The 25,281-nt window shown below is 36.5% G+C and overlaps 3 protein-coding genes across 3 annotated transcripts; 1 reads left to right on the forward strand and 2 right to left on the reverse strand.

The window, feature by feature from the left end:
- Nucleotides 706–5,159, forward strand: LOC109227179 (formyltetrahydrofolate deformylase 1, mitochondrial-like). The gene is made up of 8 exons (XM_019392237.1): nucleotides 706–1,013; nucleotides 1,146–1,258; nucleotides 2,740–2,890; nucleotides 2,990–3,063; nucleotides 3,184–3,343; nucleotides 3,608–3,706; nucleotides 3,823–3,909; nucleotides 4,802–5,159. The coding sequence occupies exons 1-8, from the start codon at nucleotides 879–881 to the stop codon at nucleotides 4,946–4,948; spliced, it is 966 nt and encodes a 321-aa protein (XP_019247782.1). The 5' UTR covers nucleotides 706–878; the 3' UTR covers nucleotides 4,949–5,159.
- Nucleotides 5,530–7,093, reverse strand: LOC109227180 (probable aquaporin TIP-type RB7-18C). The gene is made up of 3 exons (XM_019392239.1): nucleotides 6,864–7,093; nucleotides 6,323–6,573; nucleotides 5,530–6,031 (listed from the first exon to the last, which is right to left on the reverse strand). Exons 1-3 carry the CDS (start codon nucleotides 6,988–6,990, stop codon nucleotides 5,657–5,659), a joined length of 753 nt encoding a protein of 250 aa, XP_019247784.1. The 5' UTR covers nucleotides 6,991–7,093; the 3' UTR covers nucleotides 5,530–5,656.
- Nucleotides 14,084–23,370, reverse strand: LOC109227178 (uncharacterized protein At1g04910-like). The gene is made up of 9 exons (XM_019392236.1): nucleotides 22,958–23,370; nucleotides 22,455–22,539; nucleotides 21,524–21,600; nucleotides 21,271–21,359; nucleotides 20,964–21,153; nucleotides 19,194–19,375; nucleotides 16,596–16,698; nucleotides 15,543–15,871; nucleotides 14,084–14,900 (listed from the first exon to the last, which is right to left on the reverse strand). The coding sequence occupies exons 1-9, from the start codon at nucleotides 23,177–23,179 to the stop codon at nucleotides 14,561–14,563; spliced, it is 1,617 nt and encodes a 538-aa protein (XP_019247781.1). The 5' UTR covers nucleotides 23,180–23,370; the 3' UTR covers nucleotides 14,084–14,560.

A 25,281-nucleotide genomic window follows, 5' to 3' on the forward strand; every position in this document is an offset into this window, starting at 1 on the left:
AAATTAAATAATTAATTTTTGTAAATTGTAATTGGACAGAGTTTGTGTTTGATCTATCAATATAGTAGATACTTAAACTACATAGATTCTACGCTAAAAGGCTCTACATTTTACTACGCTAAAAGACTCTATATTTTACTACGCTATAAGGGCACTAGTCTTTAAACAAATGAATAATCTAAACAAAATAAAAATAACAAATATATTTTAATAGCATAGCATTCACGAAATTACATATAAAACAGTAAAAGAAATTTATGAACATTTTTATTAACAACAAAAATTATTTCTCAACTTTTAAAGACTTTCTTTAAAACACTAATAGCTTAATCCGGATAAAAATAACATGCTAATTTAATCGCAAACAAAACACAAAACAACATGGAAACACATTCAAGACAACTAATATGCATTATTATACGAGTTTCGATATAAACTAAATCGAAATACCTCATTTATGTTTTTAGAAAAGTCAGAAAATTGAAATTTTGAGCCCGAAACGAGGAAACCACAACAATGAAAGCTTGGGTTGGATGCAGAACCTACAATACTATCTTTTTGTGTGACGGGTAGGGTCCACTCAAATTGTTTTTGGAGAAAAAGAGGGGGGGGGGGGGGACCGCGGGCGGTATTATACCACACTATATATAGAAAAGTTTTTTTTTTTTTTCTTTTACACAGTAAAAACGTATTTTGAGAAGTTTCGGACTCCCAAAAGGTGGTTGTGGTGGACTTGTTGTGCCCCACATTTGGAAGTTGGACAGATGTCTGAAACAGATAAGACTATGATTTGACTGATAAACTTGGATATGAAATGTTGGTGATATTTTGGAAAGAGAAACAATTAGAACTGAAGGTGGGAGCGAGCGAGCGAGGACATGAACCTCCTCTGGAGATTGGTATCCCCAAACTTTGGTCCGCAATTTGCGAAAAGGTCACTCAAATCTGTAAAAATCCCATTTGGGTCCTCTTCAAATTCTCTGGTACATGGCATTCATGTCTTTCATTGCCCAGTAAGTAAGTGTTCATATGTGTATGCACAGTGCACTACCAGCATACATAAACAAGATTAACTTATTTGTCTTATATAATAGGACCACTGATTGGGAGATTGAGACGAGAATTGAATTCGTTTTTGTGAATAGGATGAAGTAGGAATCGTAGCAAAGCTATCAGAATGCATAGCATCAAGGGGTGGAAATATTCTTAACGCTGATGTTTTTGTTCCAGAAGACAAGAATGTCTTTTACTCAAGAAGGTATTTTCTCTTACTTTCTCTTTAGTTAGTTGTATCTCATTTGGGGTTGGGTTATGTGTAATCTTTTGCACTAGCCGGAGTACTATAGAAAATGGACTTTAAGTTATATGTGTAAAGATTTTTTATATGATTAGTGTAGTTTAACCTACTATAGCTGTTTAGTTACTGTTTGTATGAAGTTACCAATTACTTTTTATCATAGAGATTACTTGTAATTACCTTATAAGTGACTAGATTGTGTAGGTATGTTTTACATTGTAGCCTATAGAACTTAAAACTCATAAATTTTTTGATAATGTATAGCGTAGCTCGATTCTGTTTTTCAAAAAGAAAGTTATCAATCCCCTACCATTTATGCATCCTAATTGGATTCTGGCTAAGGAAAACATTTGAAGAGTTTATTCTTTACTAGGATTCTGTCAATTGTACAGTGTCATGCTTGGACATGTTTGTACCGGATTACTTCATTCCTCTTCTATAAAAAATTTTAATTTTGCAATCATGGTTAATCACAATGAGCTTTATTAAGTATGCTCGTCAAAAATAATGAGAAAAAATATATTGAATATTCTGCAGTGGCTTCTTCTTGTGATTGTTGTATTAATAAGAGAAAATTGTTATAGCAGTGACATAATACTGGTGAATCATCATTTGGTTAGTTCATAATAACATAAGCAGTAACAGAGGTATCTGTAGCAGATAAGGATGCTGAAGGACAATTTTGTCGACACATTATATAATCTTGCAGCTACAAGCTTCTATCGGTAGAGAGTGATTTTGAGAATCAATTAACTTAGCATGCTTGGAGAGTGGCAAACACTTCACAGACAATTTTATATTTATCTAGGTAGTCAAATGAGGCTCACCTTGCATGAGCCAAAAAGAAAAAAAAACATATCTATTGCAATGAGACCCTGGCCAGTAATATTCAATTTAAGATTAACCTATGTGAGTTTTCAGGGCTGTTTCAGGCGTCTATGAAAATGTTAACTCCATGCTTTCTTGACGATATACTCAGTTACTCTGTATCTTCTAATAACGAGAGATCTTCATAAAGATTATTCACTCAATGGTGTTGATCGAGCAATTGTCTTTTGAAGTTGATCTGCTTATAAAGGAAGAACCTAAGGACTGATCAAAAGTAAATGAAGAACCTAATGTCTTGCCAAGTATTTTTGTCAATTACTGTCTTATGAAGCATATTAAAATGAACTGTATTTTCTTTTCTCTTTTTATTTGTGGTGAAAGAGGTAAAATGTTCATTTTGCAAGAAGTAATGAACCAATGGTGCTTATATGTCTTTGTAAGCGGTACTATGTGGTATATTTATTCAGAATTAGCCGTAACGTTTTGCCAGATACCTAGAATATTATCTTTTGTTTTGGATTGGTCAGCTATGTTCATAGCTCTTTTATTTTTGTTTTTTCCTTTTCCTGGTAAGTCATAAGAATAATACAAAGTAAATCTTGCTTCAATTACAGTGAGTTTGCTTTTGACCCTGCTAAATGGCCCCGAGGGCAAATGGATGAGGACTTCTTTAAGCTATCAAAGATGTTTAATGCAATGAAGTCTGTTGTTCGGGTTCCTGAAATAGATCCAAAATATAAGATCGCAGTTCTTGCTTCAAAGCAGGTTCTGATCCCAAGACTGGTCAACAGCTGATTTATGTGCTATGCTGAAACCTTTCTTAGTACTATTTTTAATGTAAAAACTGTCATCAACTTGTTGCAGGACCATTGTCTTGTAGATTTGTTGCACAGGTGGCAGAATGGTAGGCTTCCTGTTGATATAACTTCTGTAATAAGGTTAAGCATATGCAATTTCTTCATTATACTATTTATTTGCTATTCAAAGAATCAGTTATCATGTAAAATACTTACCACAAAATATTTGTTATCATATAAAATGTATTCTTTGTTTAACAGCAATCACGATCGAGGTCCAGACGCTCATGTGATTCGGTTACTTGAAAGGCATGGAATTCCATACTATTATTTGCCAACAACTATGGGGACAAAAAGAGAAGGAGAGATCTTGAAATTAGTTCATGATACTGATTTTTTGGTACTTGCTAGATACATGCAGGTAATCAAAATTTTGGGACATTGAACTCCTACTTGTGCTTTCTCTTGATTATATCAAGGGGCTGTTCTGTTGAGCAACAGAGGCAGTTCTGTGTTACATAACTTTTTTTCTTTTGCTTATATTATATGGTTCAGTTTAAATGATTTAAACTGGTTGTTTATAATTTACATGATTCATGATGTTCACCATTATAAAACTCCTAATAAATGTTGCAGTTCCCTCCTTAAGTTGCTTTCTTAATTTAAAGTTGCACTTGTTATGCAGGTATTCTCTGCAGAGTTCTTAGAATGTTATGGGAAGGATATCATTAATATTCACCATGGCCTTTTGCCATCATTCAAGGGCGGGAGTCCATCTAAGCAGGTTCGATTTCTAGACTCCTTTTCCGTAAATGGTCATTTTCCACTCTCACTCTGTGGAACTTCTTTTCGTGATGGTTAACAAACTTGAGGCTTTTTATTCGTTCGATCTTTTGATAGGCTTTTGAGGCTGGTGTTAAGTTGATTGGTGCAACGAGTCACTTTGTTAGTGAAGGACTTGATGCAGGTCCCATCATCGAGCAAATGGTAAGTATTCTTATGTCAAACCATGCAATGTCTTTACTATTTGTAAGCTTTTTTATGTGCATTGGAACTCCAAAAATTAGTTTTAGGATCCAACCTGCATGTTCAATCTTTAACAGCTTATCATTCTATGGTTGCACTCCTACCTAGCTTTTCTCTTTCTTTGGATTCTGTTTCGTGAAGTTAAAAGCATGCCTTCAATCATAATTTATGTATCATTACTTCGTAAACTTATTAACCCATTTTTTCTTTTTACTTTTTTTGAAAAACAAATTATCTGTAAAACAAAGACAAGCTCTCATAAATGAGCAACAACTTAAACGTATTAATTTTTGGTTGAAAGTCTTATGGAGCAATAAGTTACAATTTGGTTGTGTGCTCTTAGAGAGAATACATTAATCCTAATACGAAAACATGGTCATCCAAACACATTCGCTTTTCAAAAATATCTTGTTCAAAAATATTTTCAAAAAGCTGTCCAAATGCCACATGGGTGTGTGCACGCGTGTGTGTGTTCATTGGCATAATGCTGCTTCATGTTCTTGATTGTTTCAATGCACTTCGTTTACTTGCATCCTCTTGAGTCTTGGCCTTGGATTTGATATTTTGACTTTAAATCCAGTAACTGTTCTGTAGAATGTATGAAGGTAGACCTGAGAGATTGGTTCTCTCGAAGGAGTACGAAGCAATGGAAAGGAGTTAAGAAGAGGATAATGCATTTTTAAGTTCAAAATATTCGAAATCGTTATACTAGTGTTCCCTTACCATCTTAGCAAATCGTCCCCCTAAGAGATCCATGTATCATTTGAGAAACTAGTCGATCATCATCTGCTAAATGTTCACCATCATTTTATGATTTCAGCTTCATGCTTTTATAGAACCTTTCTTCTTTCAGGTTGAAAGAGTTTCCCATAGAGACAATTTGCGGAGCTTTATTCAGAAGTCTGAGGATCTTGAGAAACAGTGTTTAGCAAAAGCAATTAAATCATATTGCGATTTGCGAGTTTTACCATATGGAAAAGACAAGACTGTTGTATTTTGAGTATAACCCAAGTGGGAATGGGGACACCATAAATCTTTGTACGTTTAGTCTGTTATACAGGGAAGAATGGATATTAGTGTTGTGACTTCAGTATATTGTACACACACTAGTCAGAAAAGAGAAGAGTTGACTGGTTTATACCAATACTACATGAGTAAAGAACTGTTCAAGAAAAAGAGAGAAAATGACAGGTTTCTTCCAATTCATCTTATCATCAAACTTGCTTCAAAGCCTTAACTGGGTGTAGAACTTTCTAAACTATGTGTTACTTGAAAAGGTCAGTGGGTTGAAATTTTCTTTCCTTATCGTCCTTTGTCTCCCTCTTCTTTCTTTCTTCTTCCCTTTTCTCCCTTTTCACCTTTTCTTGAGCCGAGGGTCTATCGGAAACAACCTCTCTACCACGCCAGGATAAGGTCTGTGTATACACTATTCTCCCAAAACCCCACTTGTGAAATTATACTGAGTATGTCATTGTTGTTGTTGTTTATTTCTTGTGTGGCCACTGTTATTTTAGAGTTATTTAGCTTTGTCTAAATTAATATACACATGCATAGGCTTTAGATACCCTCAGTCTTTCAAAAGAAACCAAAACATGATATTTCATTGGAAACAAACTTGTTGCATAGCATAATATACAAAGCTTAAAGAAAAATCAACATTGCAGTTGAAAACACACAAAGAAACATTGAAGAAGACTCTTCTCTTCTTTTAAGCATAGTCTTCTGAGGTTGGAAGTGGGGTGTGGCATCCAATGAAGACATCTCCATAAATAAACCCAGCCAATCCTCCACCAATGAGTGGGCCGGCCCAATAGATCCAGTTCTGGGAAAAGTCTCCTGCAACCACAGCTGGCCCAAATGATCGAGCTGGGTTCATTGATCCACCACTGAATGGACCAGCTGCCAAAATGTTGGCCCCAACAATGAACCCAATTGCAATGGGTGCAATGGTTCCAAGTGAACCCTTTTTGGGGTCTGCTGCTGTTGCATAAACAGTGTAGACCAGTGCAAAGGTTATGATTATCTCCATTACCACTCCTTGGAAACCATTGAGCCCAGCAGCAACTCCATGGGTTGGAACAGCCTGCCAAAAACCAACATATGAGGCCCAACTCCATTCAAAAATAGTGGGTCAGATTCATTGTTTATTTTTTCTAGCCGATATACGTAGAATATATATTGAATATACAAATATTATACATGAACTATACATATATTATACATCCGCCAGCTATTTTTAATTTAAGGGGTTGTATTGACGGTTATACTACCGGTTAGTTTGATCTTAGGTAAAGCTTTTATTTTTATTTTTATTGAAGATGTGAAAAATCGCAAAAGAAATAAAATATGAGTTGAAAATGATAGCAGTACATACCAATCCATTAGTAACGTATTTGAGGAGGAGGCAAGCAACTGTGGACCCAAGCAATTGGGCAATCCAGTAGAAGAATCCAGTCAAGATGGTGATGTTTCCACCAACAGCCAATCCCAAAGTGACAGCTGGATTCAGATGGCCACCTGAAATATTGGCTGCAATGGAAACCCCAACAAACAATGCAAATGCATGAGCCACAGCTACTGCTACTAAACCAGCTGGATCAAGAGCTGCATCTGCTGTCAATTTATCTGCAAAATCACCCCACAAAGCAAAATAAAGGTTAATTAGACAGATTTGGCGTAACTGCAAAAGTTATGTTATTTTCTGTCATTTATTAAGAAAACAGCCTCTGGTAAAATATAAGGTAAAATTGTGTATGATAGAGTCGGTTTGGTCTTTCTCAAGACTCCGTGGCCCATGCATAACGAATTAACGGGACCTTAGTGGCACCCCATTGCTATTTTTTCTCTGTAGTGCTAGAGTCAATAATTAAATATTTATGTCACATGCAAAGTTGAATTAGAGAAGTGTTACTTACTATAAGCTATAGCAGATCCAACACCAGCAAATACAAAGAGAAGAGTAGCAATAAACTCAGCTACATAGGCCTTCAATGATCCAACACTAAAAGAGTCACCAATGCTACCAAAGGCAATCTTCACCATTTTTAGTTCTCACTAGAAAAAAAATGCCCCAAAAGAAGCTCAATTTAAGTTCTTAAGAGTGTTTTGCTTAAAACTTGATGCTTCTCCTAGTTTCACATAACCTGTCTTTATATATCCATAGGATCTTAACAAAAATAACACATTTTGAAACTTTAACAATAAAAGAGGAAAAAAATAACACATTTTGTGTTAGGTTTTGCCGACCATGGGGCCTTATTTGAGTGGACTAGGACAAATGATTGGCGCCGTCCCACCGCCCTTTGGCTTTTTATGATTTATATTACACATTAATGGTTAGTTTAATGGAGACGACTAATTAAGTTATATTACATTTTAGTGGACATTTAAGAAATGAATTTAAAACTTTATTTAGATAAGCTTAATTAATATACAAGATTTAAAAAGTGATAATTTTTAAGATGAAAAAAAAGAAGGAAAAGAAAAGGTAAGCTCCACTAGAGTTATAATACTAGATGTCTGATGTCAAGAACAATTTCCTTCTTGTTTTATAATGAAGTTCCAACACATAGAGGAATCATTATAATGTTGATGCTGATGATAATGATAATTAAGATTATATATAATGCGGTTGTGTTTGGTATAGTGTAAAATATTTAATAAATTGTGCTCTTTTGCTAATTTTGTTTTTTTATAATCATATGATATCCGGTATGACCCAACTAATTCAAAATCACATTGTGTATGGCACATTAAAGAGCGAAACATTCTCTACTAGAAGTTTTTTTATTTTCAAGCCTGAAACCTTTGACTAAGATCTTCTCCACATCCCTTGGTTTTACAAATTATTTTCTACTTTTTGATTGTTTTAAATTGTTGTGAATATTTCCTAAAGGAAAATTGATTGGAAGAAAATGACTAGCTTCATGGTACCAATATTTTAAACCTACATGGGAACATTATATTGAACTCTGTCTACTCAAAATTATTACCGAAGTATCTAGATGCTACATTCTCACATCCGCTAATAGTACAAGTCACATATCTTAATATCCGACTATATGTAAAAAAAATTGATATAGAAAAAATTACTACCTACAACTACAAGCTGACAATAATTTTCAAGTAAATATCATTGGCGAAAAATATTTTACATTGCATCAAACGCATTCTAAAAGTATGCCACAAATTCAAAAATATGTGTGGTTTTTGTGCTAGTGTTTGGAGAGAGGAAAAAAAAAAAGAGTTGCAAATTTTTATTTTTATTTGTAAAATTTTGCAAGAACAAAAAGTTACTTCACATTTTTGCAAGAAATTATTGCAAAATGAACTCCCCAATGGTGTTTTATATTACATATTAATGGTTCATGGAGACGACTAATTAATTTATATTACATTGTTATGGACATTCAAGAAATGAATTTTAAACGTTGTTTAGATAAGCTTAACTAACACAGCATCTAAAAGGGATAATCTTTTAGAGGAACAAAAAGAAAAAGAGTTGAAGAAAAGGTAAACTCCAATAAAGTAGTAGTACTAGATGTCTGATGTCATGAGCAAAAAAGAAATTAAAATAACTAAAATGACGTTCCAAGACGCAAGAGAATAATTATAATGTTTAAGCTGATGATAATGATAATTAATTGAAGTACAATAAGGGGTATGAGTCAAAATTAGACCAGAGAAATTCGGCACGCGAAGACATAAGGCCAAGGTCGGACCGTCACCAATAAAGCCAAGGTCGGACCGTCATCAGTAGAGCTGAGGTCGGACCATCATCAGTAAAGCCAAGGTCGGACAAGCCGAGGTCGGACAGTGATGAAACAACTAGTCTGCTTTGGAATCCTCAAAAGGAATATTCTACCGAATATTCCCTCTAATTGTACCTTTTCTTTTAATGTTTTTCTAGGAATACCCCTTATAAATAGGAAGGGAGGACTTCCCAATAAGGGGCTCTCTCTCGGTCTCCCTCTCCCTTTTTCTAGAAAATATGTAAACACATCTCTCAAAAGAGAGAAGAGGATCTGTGATCCAAAACCTTCATCAGATCCAAAAAGGATCCAATGGTTCTTGTATTTTGTCTATCATTCATCTTTATCAAATGAAAGAAGATCCGACTAACTCAAGATCGGGTGAATCTTTTCCTTTATCTACATTTTATTGCCATTTAATGTTATTCAATGCATCTTTCTTTATGTTATTAAATCTGGCTATAATCACGCCCAATAATTATACTCGGCTATGTTTTTCTACTCATATTATTCGTCTCGGATCTAGAGTTAATTATCTTTAACTAGGATTTATCCCTTCATCTATTTGGTTGATTTGCTTAAAAAGTGTTAAACAACTTTTGAGTCAAACAATTTGGCGTCGTCTGTGGGGATTTTCTAGTTAAAATTTTAGTTTCCTCTAGATCTAAGATTCAATTCCGACTATGGAGCGTCTTCAGGGAAGCCAAACGAATTTGATACACCTAATAAAATAATGATTGAAGTACCTCTGTTGAATCATGGTTTCAAGGTGAGTAAAGATATGGTCTCAATATTGCTCCAAGAAATCATAAACAACTCAAGATATTTAGCTCAACTAGAAGGCCTTCGGTCCGTTGCATTAAAATAAAATCATTAGAGCTTTCCATTTGATCACTCGCCTCGTCTGCATTATCATGCAACAAAGACTATTACTGACAAATCTTTAAACAATATCCAAATCCAGAGCTATTGAAGTTTTATTGAATAAAAGATGTAGAATATTTGGGAATTACCCTGTCATATGCATTGACATCTAATCTAGATTTAAGAAGTGGCCCAACATTACACTTGGCTGCTGCTAAAATACCACGATTGAGAGGACAAGAAACTAGCTCTCAAGTATGGAGCACGGCGAAACATCCTCCGATATGGCTCACAACCCGTCATCAACCAAGTCACAGGGACTTTCAAAATAAAAGAACAAAGGCCACGAAAATATCAGGCAGGAATTCATAAGCTACTGCCCGAGTTTGACGAGTGTCAACTCGACCAGGTGCCCGAGCACAAAACATCGAAATAGACGGCCTTGCCAAATTGGTAGCGACCACCGAAAGCATAACCGGAGAAGGGAACGCGATCAAACTGAGGTAACAAATGCTTTTATATTGTTTTAACTAACTATTTCTCAAAATGGAATAAACGTAGGGGCAGTCACCCGAGAAACGCATCATATTCTCCAATGCAAGCAGAATTAAGCAAATTGGGACTCCCCAGGGAACCTTTTAAGGCTAAGTGCCTTCGCCATCAAGATCGACAAAGTTCAACAACAGTTGAACTGGGACTCAGGCTATGCGCCTTCGCCATTAAATCAAGGCTATGCGCCTTCGACAAGAAGTTCAACTACGATTGAACCAAGACTCAGGCTATGCGCCTTCGCTATTAAATCAAGGCTATGCGCCTTCGACAAGAAGTTCAACTACGGTTGAACCAAGACTCAGGCTATGCGCCTTCGCCATTAAATCAAGGCTATGCGCCTTCGACAAGAAGTTCAACTACGGTTGAACCAAGACTCAGGCTATGCGCCTTCGCCATTAAATCAAGGCTATGCGCCTTCGACAAGAAGTTCAACTACGGTTGAACCAAGACTCAGGCTATGGGCCTTCGCCATTAAATCAAGGCTATGCGCCTTCGACAAGAAGTTCAACTACGGTTGAACCAAGACTCAGGCTAAGTGCCTTCGCCATCAAATTTTGACAGTTCGACCTCGCTCGAACTGGGACTCAGGCTAAGTGCCTTCGCCATCAAAGTTTGACAGTTCGACCTCGCTCGAACTAGGACTTAGGCTAAGTGCCTTCGTCATCAAATTTTGAAAGTTCGACCTCGCTCGAACTGGGACTCAGGCTAAGTGCCTTCGCCCTCAAATTTTGACAGTTCGACCTCGCTCGAACTGGGATTAGGCTAAGTGCCTTCGCCATCAAATTTTGACAGTTCGACCTCGCTCGAACTGGGACTCAGGCTAAGTGCCTTCGCCATCAAATTTTGACAGTTCGACCTCGCTCGAACTGGGACTCAGGCTAAGTGCCTTCGCCATCAAATTTTGACAGTTCGACCTCGCTCGAACTGGGACTCAGGCTAAGTGCCTTCCCCATCAAAGTTTGACAGTTCGACCTCGCTCGAATTGGGACTCAGGCTAAGTGCCTTCGCCATCAAATTTTGACAGTTCGACCTAGCTCGAACTGGGATTCAGGCTAAGTGCCTTCGCCATCAAAGATTGATAGTTCGACCTCGCTCGAATTGGACTTAGGCTAAGTGCCTTCGCCATCAAATTTTGACAGTTCGAGCTCGCTCGAACTGGGACTCAGGCTAAGTGCCTTCGCCATCAAATTTTGACAGTTTGACCTCGTTCGAACTGGGACTCAGGCTAAGTGCCTTCGTCAAAAAAGAAGAGTTCGACCTCGTTCGAACCACGACGGGTTAACATTTCGACCAGCTCGAAATAACACCCCTACGGCCAAGGTCCATCGCCAAATAGAAGAATTCGGCCGTCCGAATCAACATTCGGCCTCGTCCGAATCAACCTCCGACCTCGTCCGAAACAACATTCGGCCCCGTCCAAATCAACATTCAGCCTCGTCCGAAACAACATTCGGCCTCGTCCGAATCGACCTTATGGCCAGGAGCCTTCGCCAAAGAAGAAGAGTGCGACCTTGATCGAACGACGACGGGTTAATATTACGACAAGTTCGAAATAACACCCGTTAAGGCCAAGGGCCTTCACTAAAAAGAAGAGTTCGACCTCGATCGAACGATGACGGGCCAGTATTTTGATAAAATCGAAATAATACCCTCTAAGGCCATGGGCCTTCGCCAAAGAGAATTCGAAATGTCACTAAGGCCAAGTGTCGTCAGAAAATACAAAGGGAAAGAAAGATCGGGACTCGCCATGCGGGAATCTACCTCGCACCAAAGTCGCGAAAAGCAAAAACATAGAAAAGTACACGGCGAATAACAATGAAAAATTCTTCTTTATACGACCCTGATCAATGGTCAAAAAAGACAGCTATCTTTTCACTCGGCGGCACCATCGCCACTCTCTTCACCACCATCTCCAAGATATTCTCCCTCGGCATCGGTATCCTCAGCTGCAACCCATACTAGTCGACCTCCCCATCCGAATGTCTCAAACTACAATTAATGGTCCGCTCACCGAGCTTGACCAAGAGACGACCTCGATAAGCGGAGGGACTAACTGTATGAGTCAAAATTAGACCAGAGAAATTCGGCACGCGAAGACATAAGGCCAAGGTCGGACCGTCACCAATAAAGCCAAGGTCGGACCGTCATCAGTAGAGCTGAGGTCGGACCGTCATCAATAAAGCCAAGGTCGGACAAGCCGAGGTCGGACAGTGATGAAACAACTAGTCTGCTTTGGAATCCTCAAAAGGAATATTCTACCGAATATTCCCTCTAATTGTACCTTTTCTTTTAATGTTTTTCTAGGAATACCCCTTATAAATAGGAAGGGAGGACTTCCCAGTAAGGGGCTCTCTCTCGGTCTCCCTCTCCCTCTTTCTAGAAAATATGTAAACACATCTCTCAAAAGAGAGAAGAGGATCTGTGATCCAAAACCTTCATCAGATCCAAAAAGGGTCCAATGGTTCTTGTATTTTGTCTATCATTCATCTTTATCAAATGAAAGAAGATCCGACTAACTCAAGATCGGGTGAATCTTTTCCTTTATCTACATTTTATTGCCATTTAATGTTATTCAATGCATCTTTCTTTATGTTATTAAATCTGGCTATAATCACGCCCAATAATTATACTCGGCTATGTTTTTCTACTCATATTATTCGTCTCGGATTTAGAGTTAATTATCTTTAACTAGGATTTACCCCTTCATCTATTTGGTTGATTTGCTTAAAAAGTGTTAAACAACTTTTGAGTCAAACACTTGGAATGGTGTCAAAAAATTTAACGAACAGTTACTCTCTTTACTAAATCAAAATCATTCTCTACTATTTGATCATCTTAAACAGTTGAAAATAATCCCAAAAAAAATAAAATAGACACCAATTGGAAGAAAACGACTTACTTCATGTTCCCAACTTTAACCGGGAGATCATTAATTTCAACTTTCACTACTCAAAAATACTCTCAAAACGTACGCATATTCTAATTTTCAACTAAGTATCAAAAAAAGAGGGAAAAAATTAACATAAAATCAATACAGGATAGTTTTTAAAATTAAGACTTGATATTGATAGAACTATTACGTTATACCAATTTCTCATATTGTCTTACTCGTACCAGGTGTTTAAATCAATATAATAATAACATGACATGTGTCTTCTGCATGTATACTCTTTTATCGCCTAAATTTGGTTAATTAATATGCACTTTCACCTTATTTATCATTTAATTATAGTAAAACACCTTAGTGTGGTGTAAACAACGGGTGCAAGTAACTTATTCACACCAAATATATACACCAAACCACTAGATACATGATATATGTTTGCATATAGATTTCTTTAACCTAATCATGGTTAACTAACACAATATCACCTTATTAAATTACTTAACCATAATAAGTATGCATCTACAACGCTATCAGATGGTAGGATGGCTAGCGTGATATTTCGTGCGTACATTTATTCAAGAGATAGAAATTGGGAAGAGAAGTTTCCACTTCCTGGCTGTAAAGTTAAGCAGTACATGTCCAAATGAACTAGTCCTTACAGATTGAAGAAATGTTCTACCCCAAATAGGTTATAAATGACTTCTTTATCTAGTTGAATAAAAATTGCAGGAATAATTTCGAAATTATCAAAAGTTTGCATTTTACAGGTTCACACCAGTAGTAGCCCAAAGAGTTTGTACTTTTTAAAGTTTTCTCCGTCTATTAAGATAAATTTAATGTTTTATTCTTGTCAGCTAACATGCACGTATAGGTGCATGTTTACACCTATACAGATTCATTTAACAATGGAATCAAGAAGGAAAAGGCACGAGTGTACCAATTAATGAACTGATCTTGGTAGGGTGTGTTACATGTTGATATCCCTTTGAATAAGATGAAATTGATTTCAACATTAAATGAGATGTAAACACCAGAATACAATGTAAACAGAGGTAACTGCACAGAATAGGATGCATATAAATGGAGATCAAGGTTCTTTTTCTTCTTTGTTCTATACATATCTTACAAAAATATATATCAACAGTTGTAGCACATCAGCATCAGCTTTCTGAAAAAATAGCAGTGAACCAAAAAACAAATTTAGACAATTGACTCAAGTGCTGCTGTGGCTTCAGCCCCTCAAGTCCTGCCAAAAGAAGGCAGACAATTCTATAACACTTCCCCGAGTAACTCATATAGTCGGATTAACTCAGCCTCTTCTAATACAAAGATTCTCTAGCCTTCTGACCCGACTCCATTTCGAGCAAGGTCTGAAATTGCAGGGAGTATACTCTCTGTCTCTCTACCCTCCTCCCAATATAAATACTAGGCTTTGTCTATGGCACGGTTCGAATCCATGATGTGCACTTAATCAATACATCACATGCTGCATCCTTACCATTGAACCAATGCCCCGGGGTCCTCTTTAAATACAATAAAGTCACCTTTCAAATTTCCTCTACTGAAATTTCTCTGAGCTCTTCTCCTCAAGGTCACTGCTATTGTTTATGTACCTATATTGTGACTCCGGCAGAGTTGGATTCCTTCCTGAAATATGATCGTTGTATCTGTTTATGACATTTGAATGATTGAATGGTGTCTTACAGATACACGAGGATGGAAATTCATGAAACTCTCCACGCCCTGGTCTCATTTCCTCAGGTTCTCCCATGAATCCTCTTTGGCATGATTTGACCTTTCTGGAGAATGTCTCCCAGTCCATCTTATTTCGAGCCATGAACAAAGCGCTGAGTCTTTTGGCATTTGGTCTGATGGTCCTCTTGTGCCCCATGTACCTCCTTTGGCATGATGAAGAAAGAAAACATTAGCTCAATGGTGAAACAAGAAGATAGGAACATGAATAGAAATCAACGTACAAAATTTCTGAGTTGCAACTATCTATCTAAAAGATGTTGAAATTGAACACTTACTTCCAGTATTAACCTACTTCCAAAGAAATAAGCTAGAGTTTAAATCACAACTAATCTGAAAGTTCTAGAATCAACAAACTTAATCTCCACATTAGTTACTAAGTTTAAAAGTCATAGAACTCTCAGACAAAGTTTAGGCAACCAAATTTATATTCCTGAATTTTTTTCAATTGACACGAGAAAGAATTCCGTTTTGGTTTACGACATAAACTCTTGAAGCAAATAAGTAATTATTAACTGATTCAGCATGATTTTCTCCAACATGATTTTGTTCTATCATTTCGTGACACAGTGGCCACTAAATTTGCTCAATTTTCTTAACCATGGACCGATAGCACAATGCGCTTTAATCTTGATTCCTTTTTCCCTTTTGCTTAGCTTAGACAAACTTAGTTCAACGAAGTAGACACATGTACCATGCTAAGCACAAAAAACAGGTGTCCTCTGAACAAATGTTTAATCAGATATGCAAGTGTGCTGAAAAGGAAAAGCAAAAAATAAGAGCCTCACCTACTACCAGCAAGGATCTTAGCCATGTTCCCATTATTGTTAGTGACAAATACATCACTTTCATCACATACAATGTAGTCAATTGCTGCGAGACGAGAAGAGTAAGGAAGAAAAGGTTTCAGCTCATCACCAGCAACCATCTCTTTGGTATAAAAGTTTGGAAACAGCTCTTTTAGAGGCTGGAGAGTTTTTTCTCCACCATATATTTCACCAGATGCAACATAAAGGTATGTATCATTTTTGAAGCCAAGCGCCCGCAGCATAAGCCCAACTTCGTGGGGTGTTAACGGACATCTCCCTCGAGTTCGCTCTTCATCAGGGCTCAGCTCCTGAAGCCACAAGTTGAATAGGACTGTGTTATCAAAAAGTATGGAAAACCTTAATTTTGCGATAAGGTATACAGATCATATGAGGTCCAGTTGAATAAGGAAAAAACGAGGAAAGGAGGGTTTTTATTTCTTTTGTGGGGGGGGGGGGGGGGGGTACCAGTCTGCACTGCACTCTTTTACAAAAAAAAATAAGATGACATATGTTAAGCATATAAGACTGACCCACATTTAGTGGTATTTCGACATTTCTTCTACAAATGCAAAAACAAAGATATGGTTGTAAAGTAATCATCATTCATTACTCCTGTAAAAACCATATTTCATCTTTCCAAGTTATTCCAGAAAAAGAAAGCATTTCAAATCCTAGTGTCCTCGAACCGTGCAATACTCAAATAGAATAATGAAGAGCTATGAGCCAGAAAACAGTTGTAAGTTCTATGACATGGCAATAGATTGATAAACTCGAAGATCCCAGATAGACACAATAATAAACAAATAGGAAAAGGCCACCCTTCCCCAATCTAGGGGAAACATATAGATCTGGACTTTACATTTCTGAGAAGACTCTTTCTTTCTCCACAGGACCAACTTGTTAGTGATTTGACACTTTCAATTTCTTAATCAATAAAAAAAAATCCTTAATCTGACAAAGCAGAAGTAACATTGCCTAAATTGCCAAGTAGTAATGAACAAAGTCATAATTATTTAAGGAAAGAAATCCTACAGGTAAAGTGGCCCATCTTTTTCTTATCTCACCCAATTCATATCTTTCCTTATCACTCCCGCCATAGTAGCACCCAGAAAATGCTAGCATATCAGGTTCAAACCTGAAATATATATATGTATCAGAGCAACACACGTTAAGTGCCAATGGAAAGCAAAAATGTGAAAGGAACTCTCTTGGATAACAGACATATATAACAACACACGTTATCATTATTACTATTATTATTATTATATCTATCTTTTTTACTTGCACTTTTATTTATTTCGATAATGATGATGATATGAGTTGAGCTAAATGAAAGGAATGAGGATTCATATTGCCGACCCCAACTTGTTTGGGACTGAAGCGTGGTTGTTGTTGTAGTGAAGGCATAACAGGTACAACTCGTAATCTAAACACACATCTAACACTTAGCTGACACAGATATTCAAGTACTATCAAGTCAGAAGGTCAAAACACCGTTTTGTCCTTTCAGCAAAAGAAACACATGGATCTTGCAGTTCATTTTACGTTTTTTTTAAAGTCTTTGTTACCAAACAACTAATTAGGATTTCTCTTACTCCCTTAATTGTCTATGATCCTTCCCCAGAGCATACAAACTTGATCTCAAGTTGATATGCAATTCTTAAGAATTATGAATATAAATGAAAGAATGCTTACATGGTTTGAGCAAGCAAATCTCCATATCATATTCGGCAGGAAGCTATACAGCATTAAGAATTTCTCTTCTTCTTTTGGTAATGGTTCAGAATATTACCCCACCAGATTAGGAAGGCAGTCAAATTTTTCTCTAAGCTTCAAATGTAAAAGAATGGGTTTTTCCATTCATTCACTTAGGTATAAGGAGGTTTAGCCAATACACCCCCTCCTTCCTATAATCACTTTTTGGTTTCCACTGCCACCTTAGGATGGATATGGAACTTCTAAAAACAAGAGAGGATTTTGAAGGAAAAAAAGAAGAGAAAAGGTTTACAGGATTCTCATGACAGACAGCTCCATCAGGAATTAGGAAGGTTTCCTTTTTAGGAAAATTGTAAACTATATGGCAAGACCCTCTTACTTGGAATCATGGGAAAGATTTTGAATCTCTGTGATTGTGTAATTAGGAGGAGGAATTGCTTTTCTTTCTTTTTCAGGATACTTGTAACTACTATTTAAACCACCATGCTGGAGGAATAATCAGGAAAGTCATTCCCAAATTCTCTTCTCTTCATTCTTAACATAGTAACAAAGCAAGGCCCATCAGTAATCCTGGTTTATCCAATATTGGATACCCATGTTATACTGTTCTCACACCAAATGTCCAGTCATGCTCGTGCAGGGGAGTGTTACATGTGTTACATGTGTTACATTGATTAAGGTAATGGATGAATTGCAAACCTATTGACGCTTCTGTGGGCTGAAACTCTAAGCTTCTTCTCACACAAGGGAGCCTTTGAAGGACCCCCTTTATCATCGAAGATTGGTTGACAAGCGTAATTATCTTACCGACCAGATATCTCATTGGCTGTTAATGTTACTAGTTTCACCAAACTCCTTGTGAATGTCATTGAAATACAGTAAATTCGCCTTCTAAGGTATACAAAATGTTCACCTGAATAGGGTCTGTTGTATGAGGATATGGAACATGCATATATTATTGGGCACTCTGATGCTGACCGGGCTGGATCTCCTTCAAAGAGATGATTTACTTCAGGGTATTGTGAAATCTAATAATATCTTTTTTAATTGGTATTCTGCGCCTGCACTTTATCTAACTACTACACCTTGCTTTTTTGCCTTTTGTTTTTCCAAGATAGATTTCTTTGTGCTTTTCCAAGATATTATTTACTGTTAGGTGTGCTTTTACAAAAAATCTAATATCTTGGAAAAAGAAAAAGCAAGATATAGTAGCTAGATCAAGTGCAGAGGCAGAAGACCGAGCAACGACTTTGGCTACATGTGAGCTTATCAACTTTTTGAAGAGTGAAGGTGTGGAGGAGATGCACCAAAGCAATAGATCTGTGACAATCATGTTGCATACAAATTGTATCAAACCCAGTATTTCATGATAGACCAAAGCATATAGAAGTAGATTGTCATTTCATTCAACAAAAGTTGAGTCAAAGAGCGTTGTGAGAGATTTTGTCAGCTCGAGTGATTTGTTAGCAAGCAGACATTCTTACGAAGTCACTTCATGGCTCCAGAACTGAGTATATTTGCAACAAGTTGGAGAATACAATATGCACACTCTAGCTAGCAGGGAGTGTTAAGAAATACAAAGGTTTCCCTATTAGGAAAATTGCTAATACAGCAAGATCACATTCCTTGTAAATACAAGAAAAGTTTTGCATCCCTGTGATTGTGTATTTAGGAATAGAAATTAATTTCTTTCACTTTTAAGGATTACTTGTAAACACTATTTAAACCCCAACATGCTTTAGGGAATAATTGAGAAATTCATTCCCAAATTCTTTCTTTACAAAACACAAAATCCTCAAAGTTCCAGCATTAATTTTCAGTTCCACAATTCAGACTTTGCTTTGTAATATTGCTTGCTAAGTTAAACAGATAGTAGCCTAAGGTTTGATTTCGAACACAGTAAGTCAAACAAACCTCAAATGAACTGCAATGAAACGTCTTGCCATCTTTCGCATACGCACTACAAGTTTCTGACCAAGATTCCTTATGGGCTTAGTGAATTTTAAGGCATGATAATTCACACGGCAACGCAATTTTTGCAGCTCTTCATCAAGGTCATTAGCAAGCCGATAATCAAATTTTGTCAACTGAAGAACCTGCATACAATTTGGAGATCAAACATTAATAAAACATGAGCAGAAGCATCCACTTTCTACTATCAATTTTTGACTCGTATACTCGATGAGCATAAATTCGTAAAATGTGTGTTCTTTCATCAACTGCTAAATTCCACGTCTTGAAGTTGTTACTATAGACTTAAGGATAACTGAAACAACGAAAGCTGCAGTGAATTTTAAATAACATTTAAGAGATCGTATGATGTCAATATGGTTCCTAGATGACCAGGTAGACCAACTGATACGGAATCATATCAAAAATACAGATATTGCAAAAATACGCGGAATCAAAAAGATAGAAGATTAAGGTTTAAAATAGAGAAAGATAAGAATTTAACTATGAACAAGTTAAACCCCTTGAATTTCCTATGATGAACACCAATCAATGAAGAGCACGAATAAGAAACACGGATTAAGAAAAGTAAAGAATGAAATTCAAAGCCCCTAGTAAATATATTAACTAGAACAAGGAATAACATTCAAATACATAAGATAATCCAAGAGTATGAACATGAACTCATACAAGATTAACCTAACATAGATAATCTAAGAAAACATGGTAAATAAAGAGAAAATAAAGATACCCTAAACCTCTCAAGGTTGTCTTTGTTTATCAATCCATCACAAGCTTTTTTCTCAAGATGAGTAAGGAACTATTTATACTAGAGTGTTAGTTAGGCTAAATGACCGAAATACCCTTAAGCTAGTAAGGAGGCTATGTAGAGCCAAATTACAAAGCTAGCCCAAAATAGCATAAATTGTTAATATAGCCACACTTGATCTTGACCCCTTTAAAGCACTCCAATGCTATGATGTTGACTTGAAAATCATCCTCGTCAAGCGCCCTAATCCGGCGTGTATCACCAATTGATAAGTATGATACACATTTACACAATGGATATGAGACTATGAATCTATGAATGGGGAAAGTCGATTGATTGTTAACATGTTCTCTTAAGTTAGGTAAAGCAGATATTACATTCATTTTAATGGTCCCTGTAAATTTAACCACTCAATTTTGACTATTCCACTACCTCATTAACCAGGGGAACTAAAATATCTTCCATTTAAGCATGCCATTATCAACACAGACCTATATAAACATGACAAAATGTTATGATCATGCAAATTTATGACCTCAACATAATCCATCTGAAAGAGCTTTTAGAACAAGAGAAGTGCTCCAAGTCTCCAACCATACCATGATATAACTATGCCTAGAGAAAGAGTAGAAACAACATTAGTCTCCAGAACAATGACTTCAATACATGGTTTATCTGTGCCACATAACATCTCTGTGATCGAGAATAGCTACGTCATACATGGGCTCCGTTAGATTCTAGAAACATAAAGATGTGTGCATCCTGCAACAGACCATAGTTTAGGATTTCTACACTTGACTGCCTAAACAGCTCCCAGAAGAGTGACCACATTCCCTAAAGTTCACTTATAGTTTTTTGGGAAATATGAGGTTACGGTTAGAAAACAGAAGCTAGTATAGGTGAGTAAATGATTGAACAGATATGATAAAACACAGTATTAATTGTTCTGCTTTTTGTTTACTTACACGTCTCCTTAAAAGTACAGGCAATACTTGGTCCGAGTAATATTCAGGTTCTGATTTTCTTGGAACGCGCATGGTATATGGAGGTTTTTGCATTAACTTCATGACCTTCACTGGAACTCTTTTAACAATACTGACATCCTTTGCAAGGTATGAGATGAACCATTTAACATCAAAGATGTTGACAAAATCACTGCAGGTTAAAAGGATATCGTAGTAAAAAAAAGAGTCGAACTGCTTCTGCTATTATGATCCACTATGAACTTATGCAATAGACACTCCCAAAAGTAACTTTAAAATGCCCACCAACCTATCATCCTTCCAAAATGAATGATGGTCCAACTCAGGTACAACTAAAGTGGCATTAAGAATCCGTGCAACAACCACAGCATCCGTTATCTGGTAAGCACGAGATAGGTTCCAAAGGTTAGATTACTGAGATACAGAAATGAAATTAGCAAAAGCAAACCGTTTGAGAGAACTTATCAATACAAAAGAAAACTCTTTGAGAGATGCCAAAGATTAGTGGATAAACTATATCAAGTCAAGAACATTATACTTACTCCAGTCCTTTGTTGGTTGAGTCCTCCGCTAGTTGCAATAAGTAGATATCCATTTGAAGATCGCACACTCACAGCAGCTACATTTCATTTCGGAAACATTAGAGTCCAAGTTATTCTCACCAAAATTGAAGAGAGATACAGAAGCATATAAATGAACTTCAAACCTAAATAGACAGGAGAAAGACTTTAGGCGATTAAAACAATAACTAAGTGCAAGTGCTCGTCAAGTATATAAAATAAGCATGTTTTAACTCCTATTGTGTCAAATAACAAAAAGCAGCAAAATCCAATGCAATGACCTGAACAATAATTTACTCACTTCTACACATCAACTACGATGCTAGATATGGCAATAAGGCTACTCTTTCTTTAAGATGACTGATGGGAGAGTGAAGATAAGAATAAGATTATTTTAAAAAATTACACTAGATCAGGCAACTTAGCAAATTTGCTTTTCATTGACTTTCTTTTCACCTTCTTGTTGGAAAGAAAATCAAATCAAGCAACAAATAGCAGGTGCAAGTAGCGTATATAGGAAAAAATGAGAAAAGGCGTGGGAACTAAAAACCATCTATTCTTAAAAGTATGACGCTGGCCAGCCAACTCTCTTCACATCTTTCCCATACCCAAATAGTAAAAAACAAAGACTATATATTTCTGGCGTGGAAGAACCAATTCGCTCTCTGACCTCTTCCTCCAAACATAGCACTCTACTTTTTTATAATTGTCTGGAGAATATATTGTAACATTATAGTTGAAATCATAATTTCCATAACTCGTTTAAGATGCCAAAAGCGTCGTGGAAAACCTCCAAGCCTCACTTTCAGATTTTGACCAACCAAATAATGTTGCCTAAAAACAATATGTGATACGAGTAATAACATCATAAACAGTTAGGACACTGAGTATCTGACGAAAAGCGGTTACTTACAAGCAAAACGAGGGCCACTCTCACTGCATCCAAGGTAAGATGCGGAATACCTTGACTTCCAAATATCGATTGGTGCACCTCCTTCCTAAAATATAGTATCAAATAACAGAAATGTGATGCTTCAAACCACCTGGATAGTCCAGCGAAAACTAATCTTTAACCTTCATAGCAGCTAGCTAGTGTTGCAGCCATAAATTTCAGTTTTCCTATAAACTTAGTGCCAGATAGCAAAGGAACAGTGAAATTCATTATTGTTACAACAGATAAAAAATCATTTGATCACTCACCAGAAAACTTATAACATGAGATTCTGAACTCTCCCTTTGTATTCTATCGAACCCAAAAGCAAAAAAGAGTTGAAACAATTTGTCAAATTTTGAAACAAAAATCAAATTTTGCGTACATTCTAAATTGGTCGAAACAAAAACATTTTGAGAAAAACATAAATAGAGTGAGAATGAAGCTAATTGACCATTTCTGTTTATGGATACATTTAAGATTACCTGATTGTAGAACCAAGAAGGTTTGAGGAGTGGCTGAGAGTACCATTCAAGATTGGATGCCACGTAGCCAGTGAAGAGTGAAATCAAGCCTAAGGCAAACAACATGAACCCACAAAAATTGGTACATGAGATCAGTCGCCGTGAACAACAGCTGAACAAGAAATGCTGCTGCTTCTGGGGATTATTAGCCAATACCCCACAACTATACATCCAAAATTTCATATCTACAGCTACTTGATTTTGATCTTCTGTTAATCTTTTTTTATTATATTAGGACTATACTATCAAACCACAATAGGGAATGACAATGAATCAATGCTCATATTATAAGAAGTTGCTACAAGTAGTGACAGACTGGAGCTTTCTCAAATGTAGAGTGTCATAGCCCTTTTCTTCCTTCCTTTTTTTTTTAGGGTCGGTTTGGAACCCACTAGCTAATTGGAATTGTTATAATTACTAGGATAGCATAATATGGTAATTACGATGATTTATTTATTTGTGGTAAGGTAATTACAATGTAATTACAAACGTATTATTTGATTGCACAAGTGTAATTACACAGTTAAATTAAATTTTAAATGAAGCAATTGTAACGACCCGACAGGTCGTTTTGAGCTCTAGTGTGTCGTTCGGCGGTTTGAGGCCACGAGCAACTTCATTTCAGGTATTATGACTCGTACGCGTAGTCGGAATTGAATCTCGGGAAATTTGGAGTTGATTTGGAAAAAGAATTTTCATTTCAGAAACCTTAAGTTGTAAGAATTGACTAATAGTAGATTTTTGAGTAAACGACCTCGGAATCGGGATTTGAAGGTTCCAGCAGGTTTGTATGATGATTTCAGACTTGGACGTATGTTCCGATCGGGTTTTGGATGACCCGGAAGCGTTTCGGCGCCTATTGTGGAAGTTAGCATTTTAGAAGAATTTCATAAATTTGGGTTGAAGTGCATTTCAATGCTATCGATGTCCGTTGGGGATTCTGAGTATGGGAATAGCTTCGTGTGGTGATTCTGGTATTGGGAGCGCGATCGGAAGTGGATTTGGAGGTCCGTAGGTCATTTTGGAGTCATTTGGCGAAAGTTAGAAATTTGAAGGTTTTTGAGAAGTTTGACAGAGAGTTGACTTTTTGATATCGGGGTCGGATTCCGATTCTGAAAGTTGGAGTAGGTCCATAATGTCGAATGTGACTTGTGAGCAAAATTTGAAGTCATTCCGGATTGATTTGATATGTTTCGGCGCAAAATATAGAAGTTGGAAGATTTGAAAACTCATAATTCGATTCGATGCGCGATTCATGATTTCGACGTTGTTTGATATGATTTGAGGCCTCGAGCGAGTTCGTATCATGTTTTGGGACATGTTGGTATAATTGGTTAAGGTCCCGAGGACCTCAGATGGATTTCAGAAGGTTAACGGAATGGATTTCGGACAAAGAAAGCTACTGAAATTCTATTACAGAAGCTGTTCACCAGAAAATTTCTGATGCGAGGAGTCGATTTTAGAAGCTCATATATTGCAATCTATAAGGAATCTAATAATTTTGAAATAAGAAAGTTGTAGCCCTTGCATTCTAGTTTCCATAAAGATAAACCATTCATCATTTGGATATTTATACAGAAAGTTATGGTCGATTGAATGAAGGCTGTAAAGCTGTTTTGCAATTTCCCCAGAAATTTCTGATGCGAGGAGCCTACTTTGGAAACTTATATCTCGAAATACATAAAGAATCTGAAAATTTGCAAAATATGAAAGTTGTGTATCTTTGATTCTAGTTTCCAGAAAATTAAACCATTAATCATTTGAATATTTGTACAAAAAGTTATGGTCTGTTGACTGAAGGCTGATAGTAGTTCATTTTTGCCCGAAAATCAGGCAAAGTCGCATTTCATACCTGCGACTTGCCTAGGCAGAATGCCTAAAAACGGGAGTCAGCCATTTTTACTCATTTTTGAGTTTTGAGTTCGGATTTGGGCGATTTCTGGAGCTTTTGGAAGAGGGTTTTCACCTAGCACTTTGAGGTAAGTAATTTCTACACAACATGAGTTTAATACATAGATTATGGATAGATTAACATGTAAAAATTGGTGAAATCAAGGGTTTAGATGAAAACCTAGATTTTGTATAAAAATGAGATTTGACCACGAAAATGGTTATGAAATTTGGTAAAAATCATATATTTGACTTCATAAGGTTATGGGTAACAACTTTCTTCTAAAATTTCCGGAATGCGAGAACGTGGGTCAGGGGGTGAATTTTAGGAATCTTACATTTAGGGTTTGGTAATCACCTTAATAGTTGGAATATGAATTTTTGAACATGTATTG

The sequence above is a fragment of the Nicotiana attenuata genome, chromosome 6 (genome assembly GCF_001879085.1).
Source record: "Nicotiana attenuata strain UT chromosome 6, NIATTr2, whole genome shotgun sequence".
NCBI classification, from domain to species: domain Eukaryota; kingdom Viridiplantae; phylum Streptophyta; class Magnoliopsida; order Solanales; family Solanaceae; genus Nicotiana; species Nicotiana attenuata.

What these genes read in the sequence shown, in the direction of transcription:
- LOC109227180 (XM_019392239.1), bottom strand. Translation starts at nt 6,990, where the DNA reads ATGGTGAAGATTGCCTTTGGTAGCATTGGTGACTCTTTTAGTGTTGGA. An exon ending in TGGATCTGCTATAGCTTATA is followed by an intron (nt 6,574 to 6,863) that starts GTAAGTAACACT and finishes GTGATTTTGCAG; the next exon opens with ATAAATTGACAGCAGATGCA. An exon ending in AATACGTTACTAATGGATTG is followed by an intron (nt 6,032 to 6,322) that starts GTATGTACTGCT and finishes GGTTTTTGGCAG; the next exon opens with GCTGTTCCAACCCATGGAGT.
- LOC109227178 (XM_019392236.1), bottom strand. Translation starts at nt 23,179, where the DNA reads ATGAAATTTTGGATGTATAGTTGTGGGGTATTGGCTAATAATCCCCAG. An exon ending in GAGTGGCCCTCGTTTTGCTT is followed by an intron (nt 21,601 to 22,454) that starts GTAAGTAACCGC and finishes AATGAAATGTAG; the next exon opens with CTGCTGTGAGTGTGCGATCT. An exon ending in AAGATCCTTGCTGGTAGTAG is followed by an intron (nt 14,901 to 15,542) that starts GTGAGGCTCTTA and finishes ATCATGCCAAAG; the next exon opens with GAGGTACATGGGGCACAAGA.
- LOC109227179 (XM_019392237.1), top strand. Translation starts at nt 879, where the DNA reads ATGAACCTCCTCTGGAGATTGGTATCCCCAAACTTTGGTCCGCAATTT. An exon ending in TTCATGTCTTTCATTGCCCA is followed by an intron (nt 1,014 to 1,145) that starts GTAAGTAAGTGT and finishes TTTTGTGAATAG; the next exon opens with GATGAAGTAGGAATCGTAGC. An exon ending in GCGGGAGTCCATCTAAGCAG is followed by an intron (nt 3,707 to 3,822) that starts GTTCGATTTCTA and finishes ATCTTTTGATAG; the next exon opens with GCTTTTGAGGCTGGTGTTAA.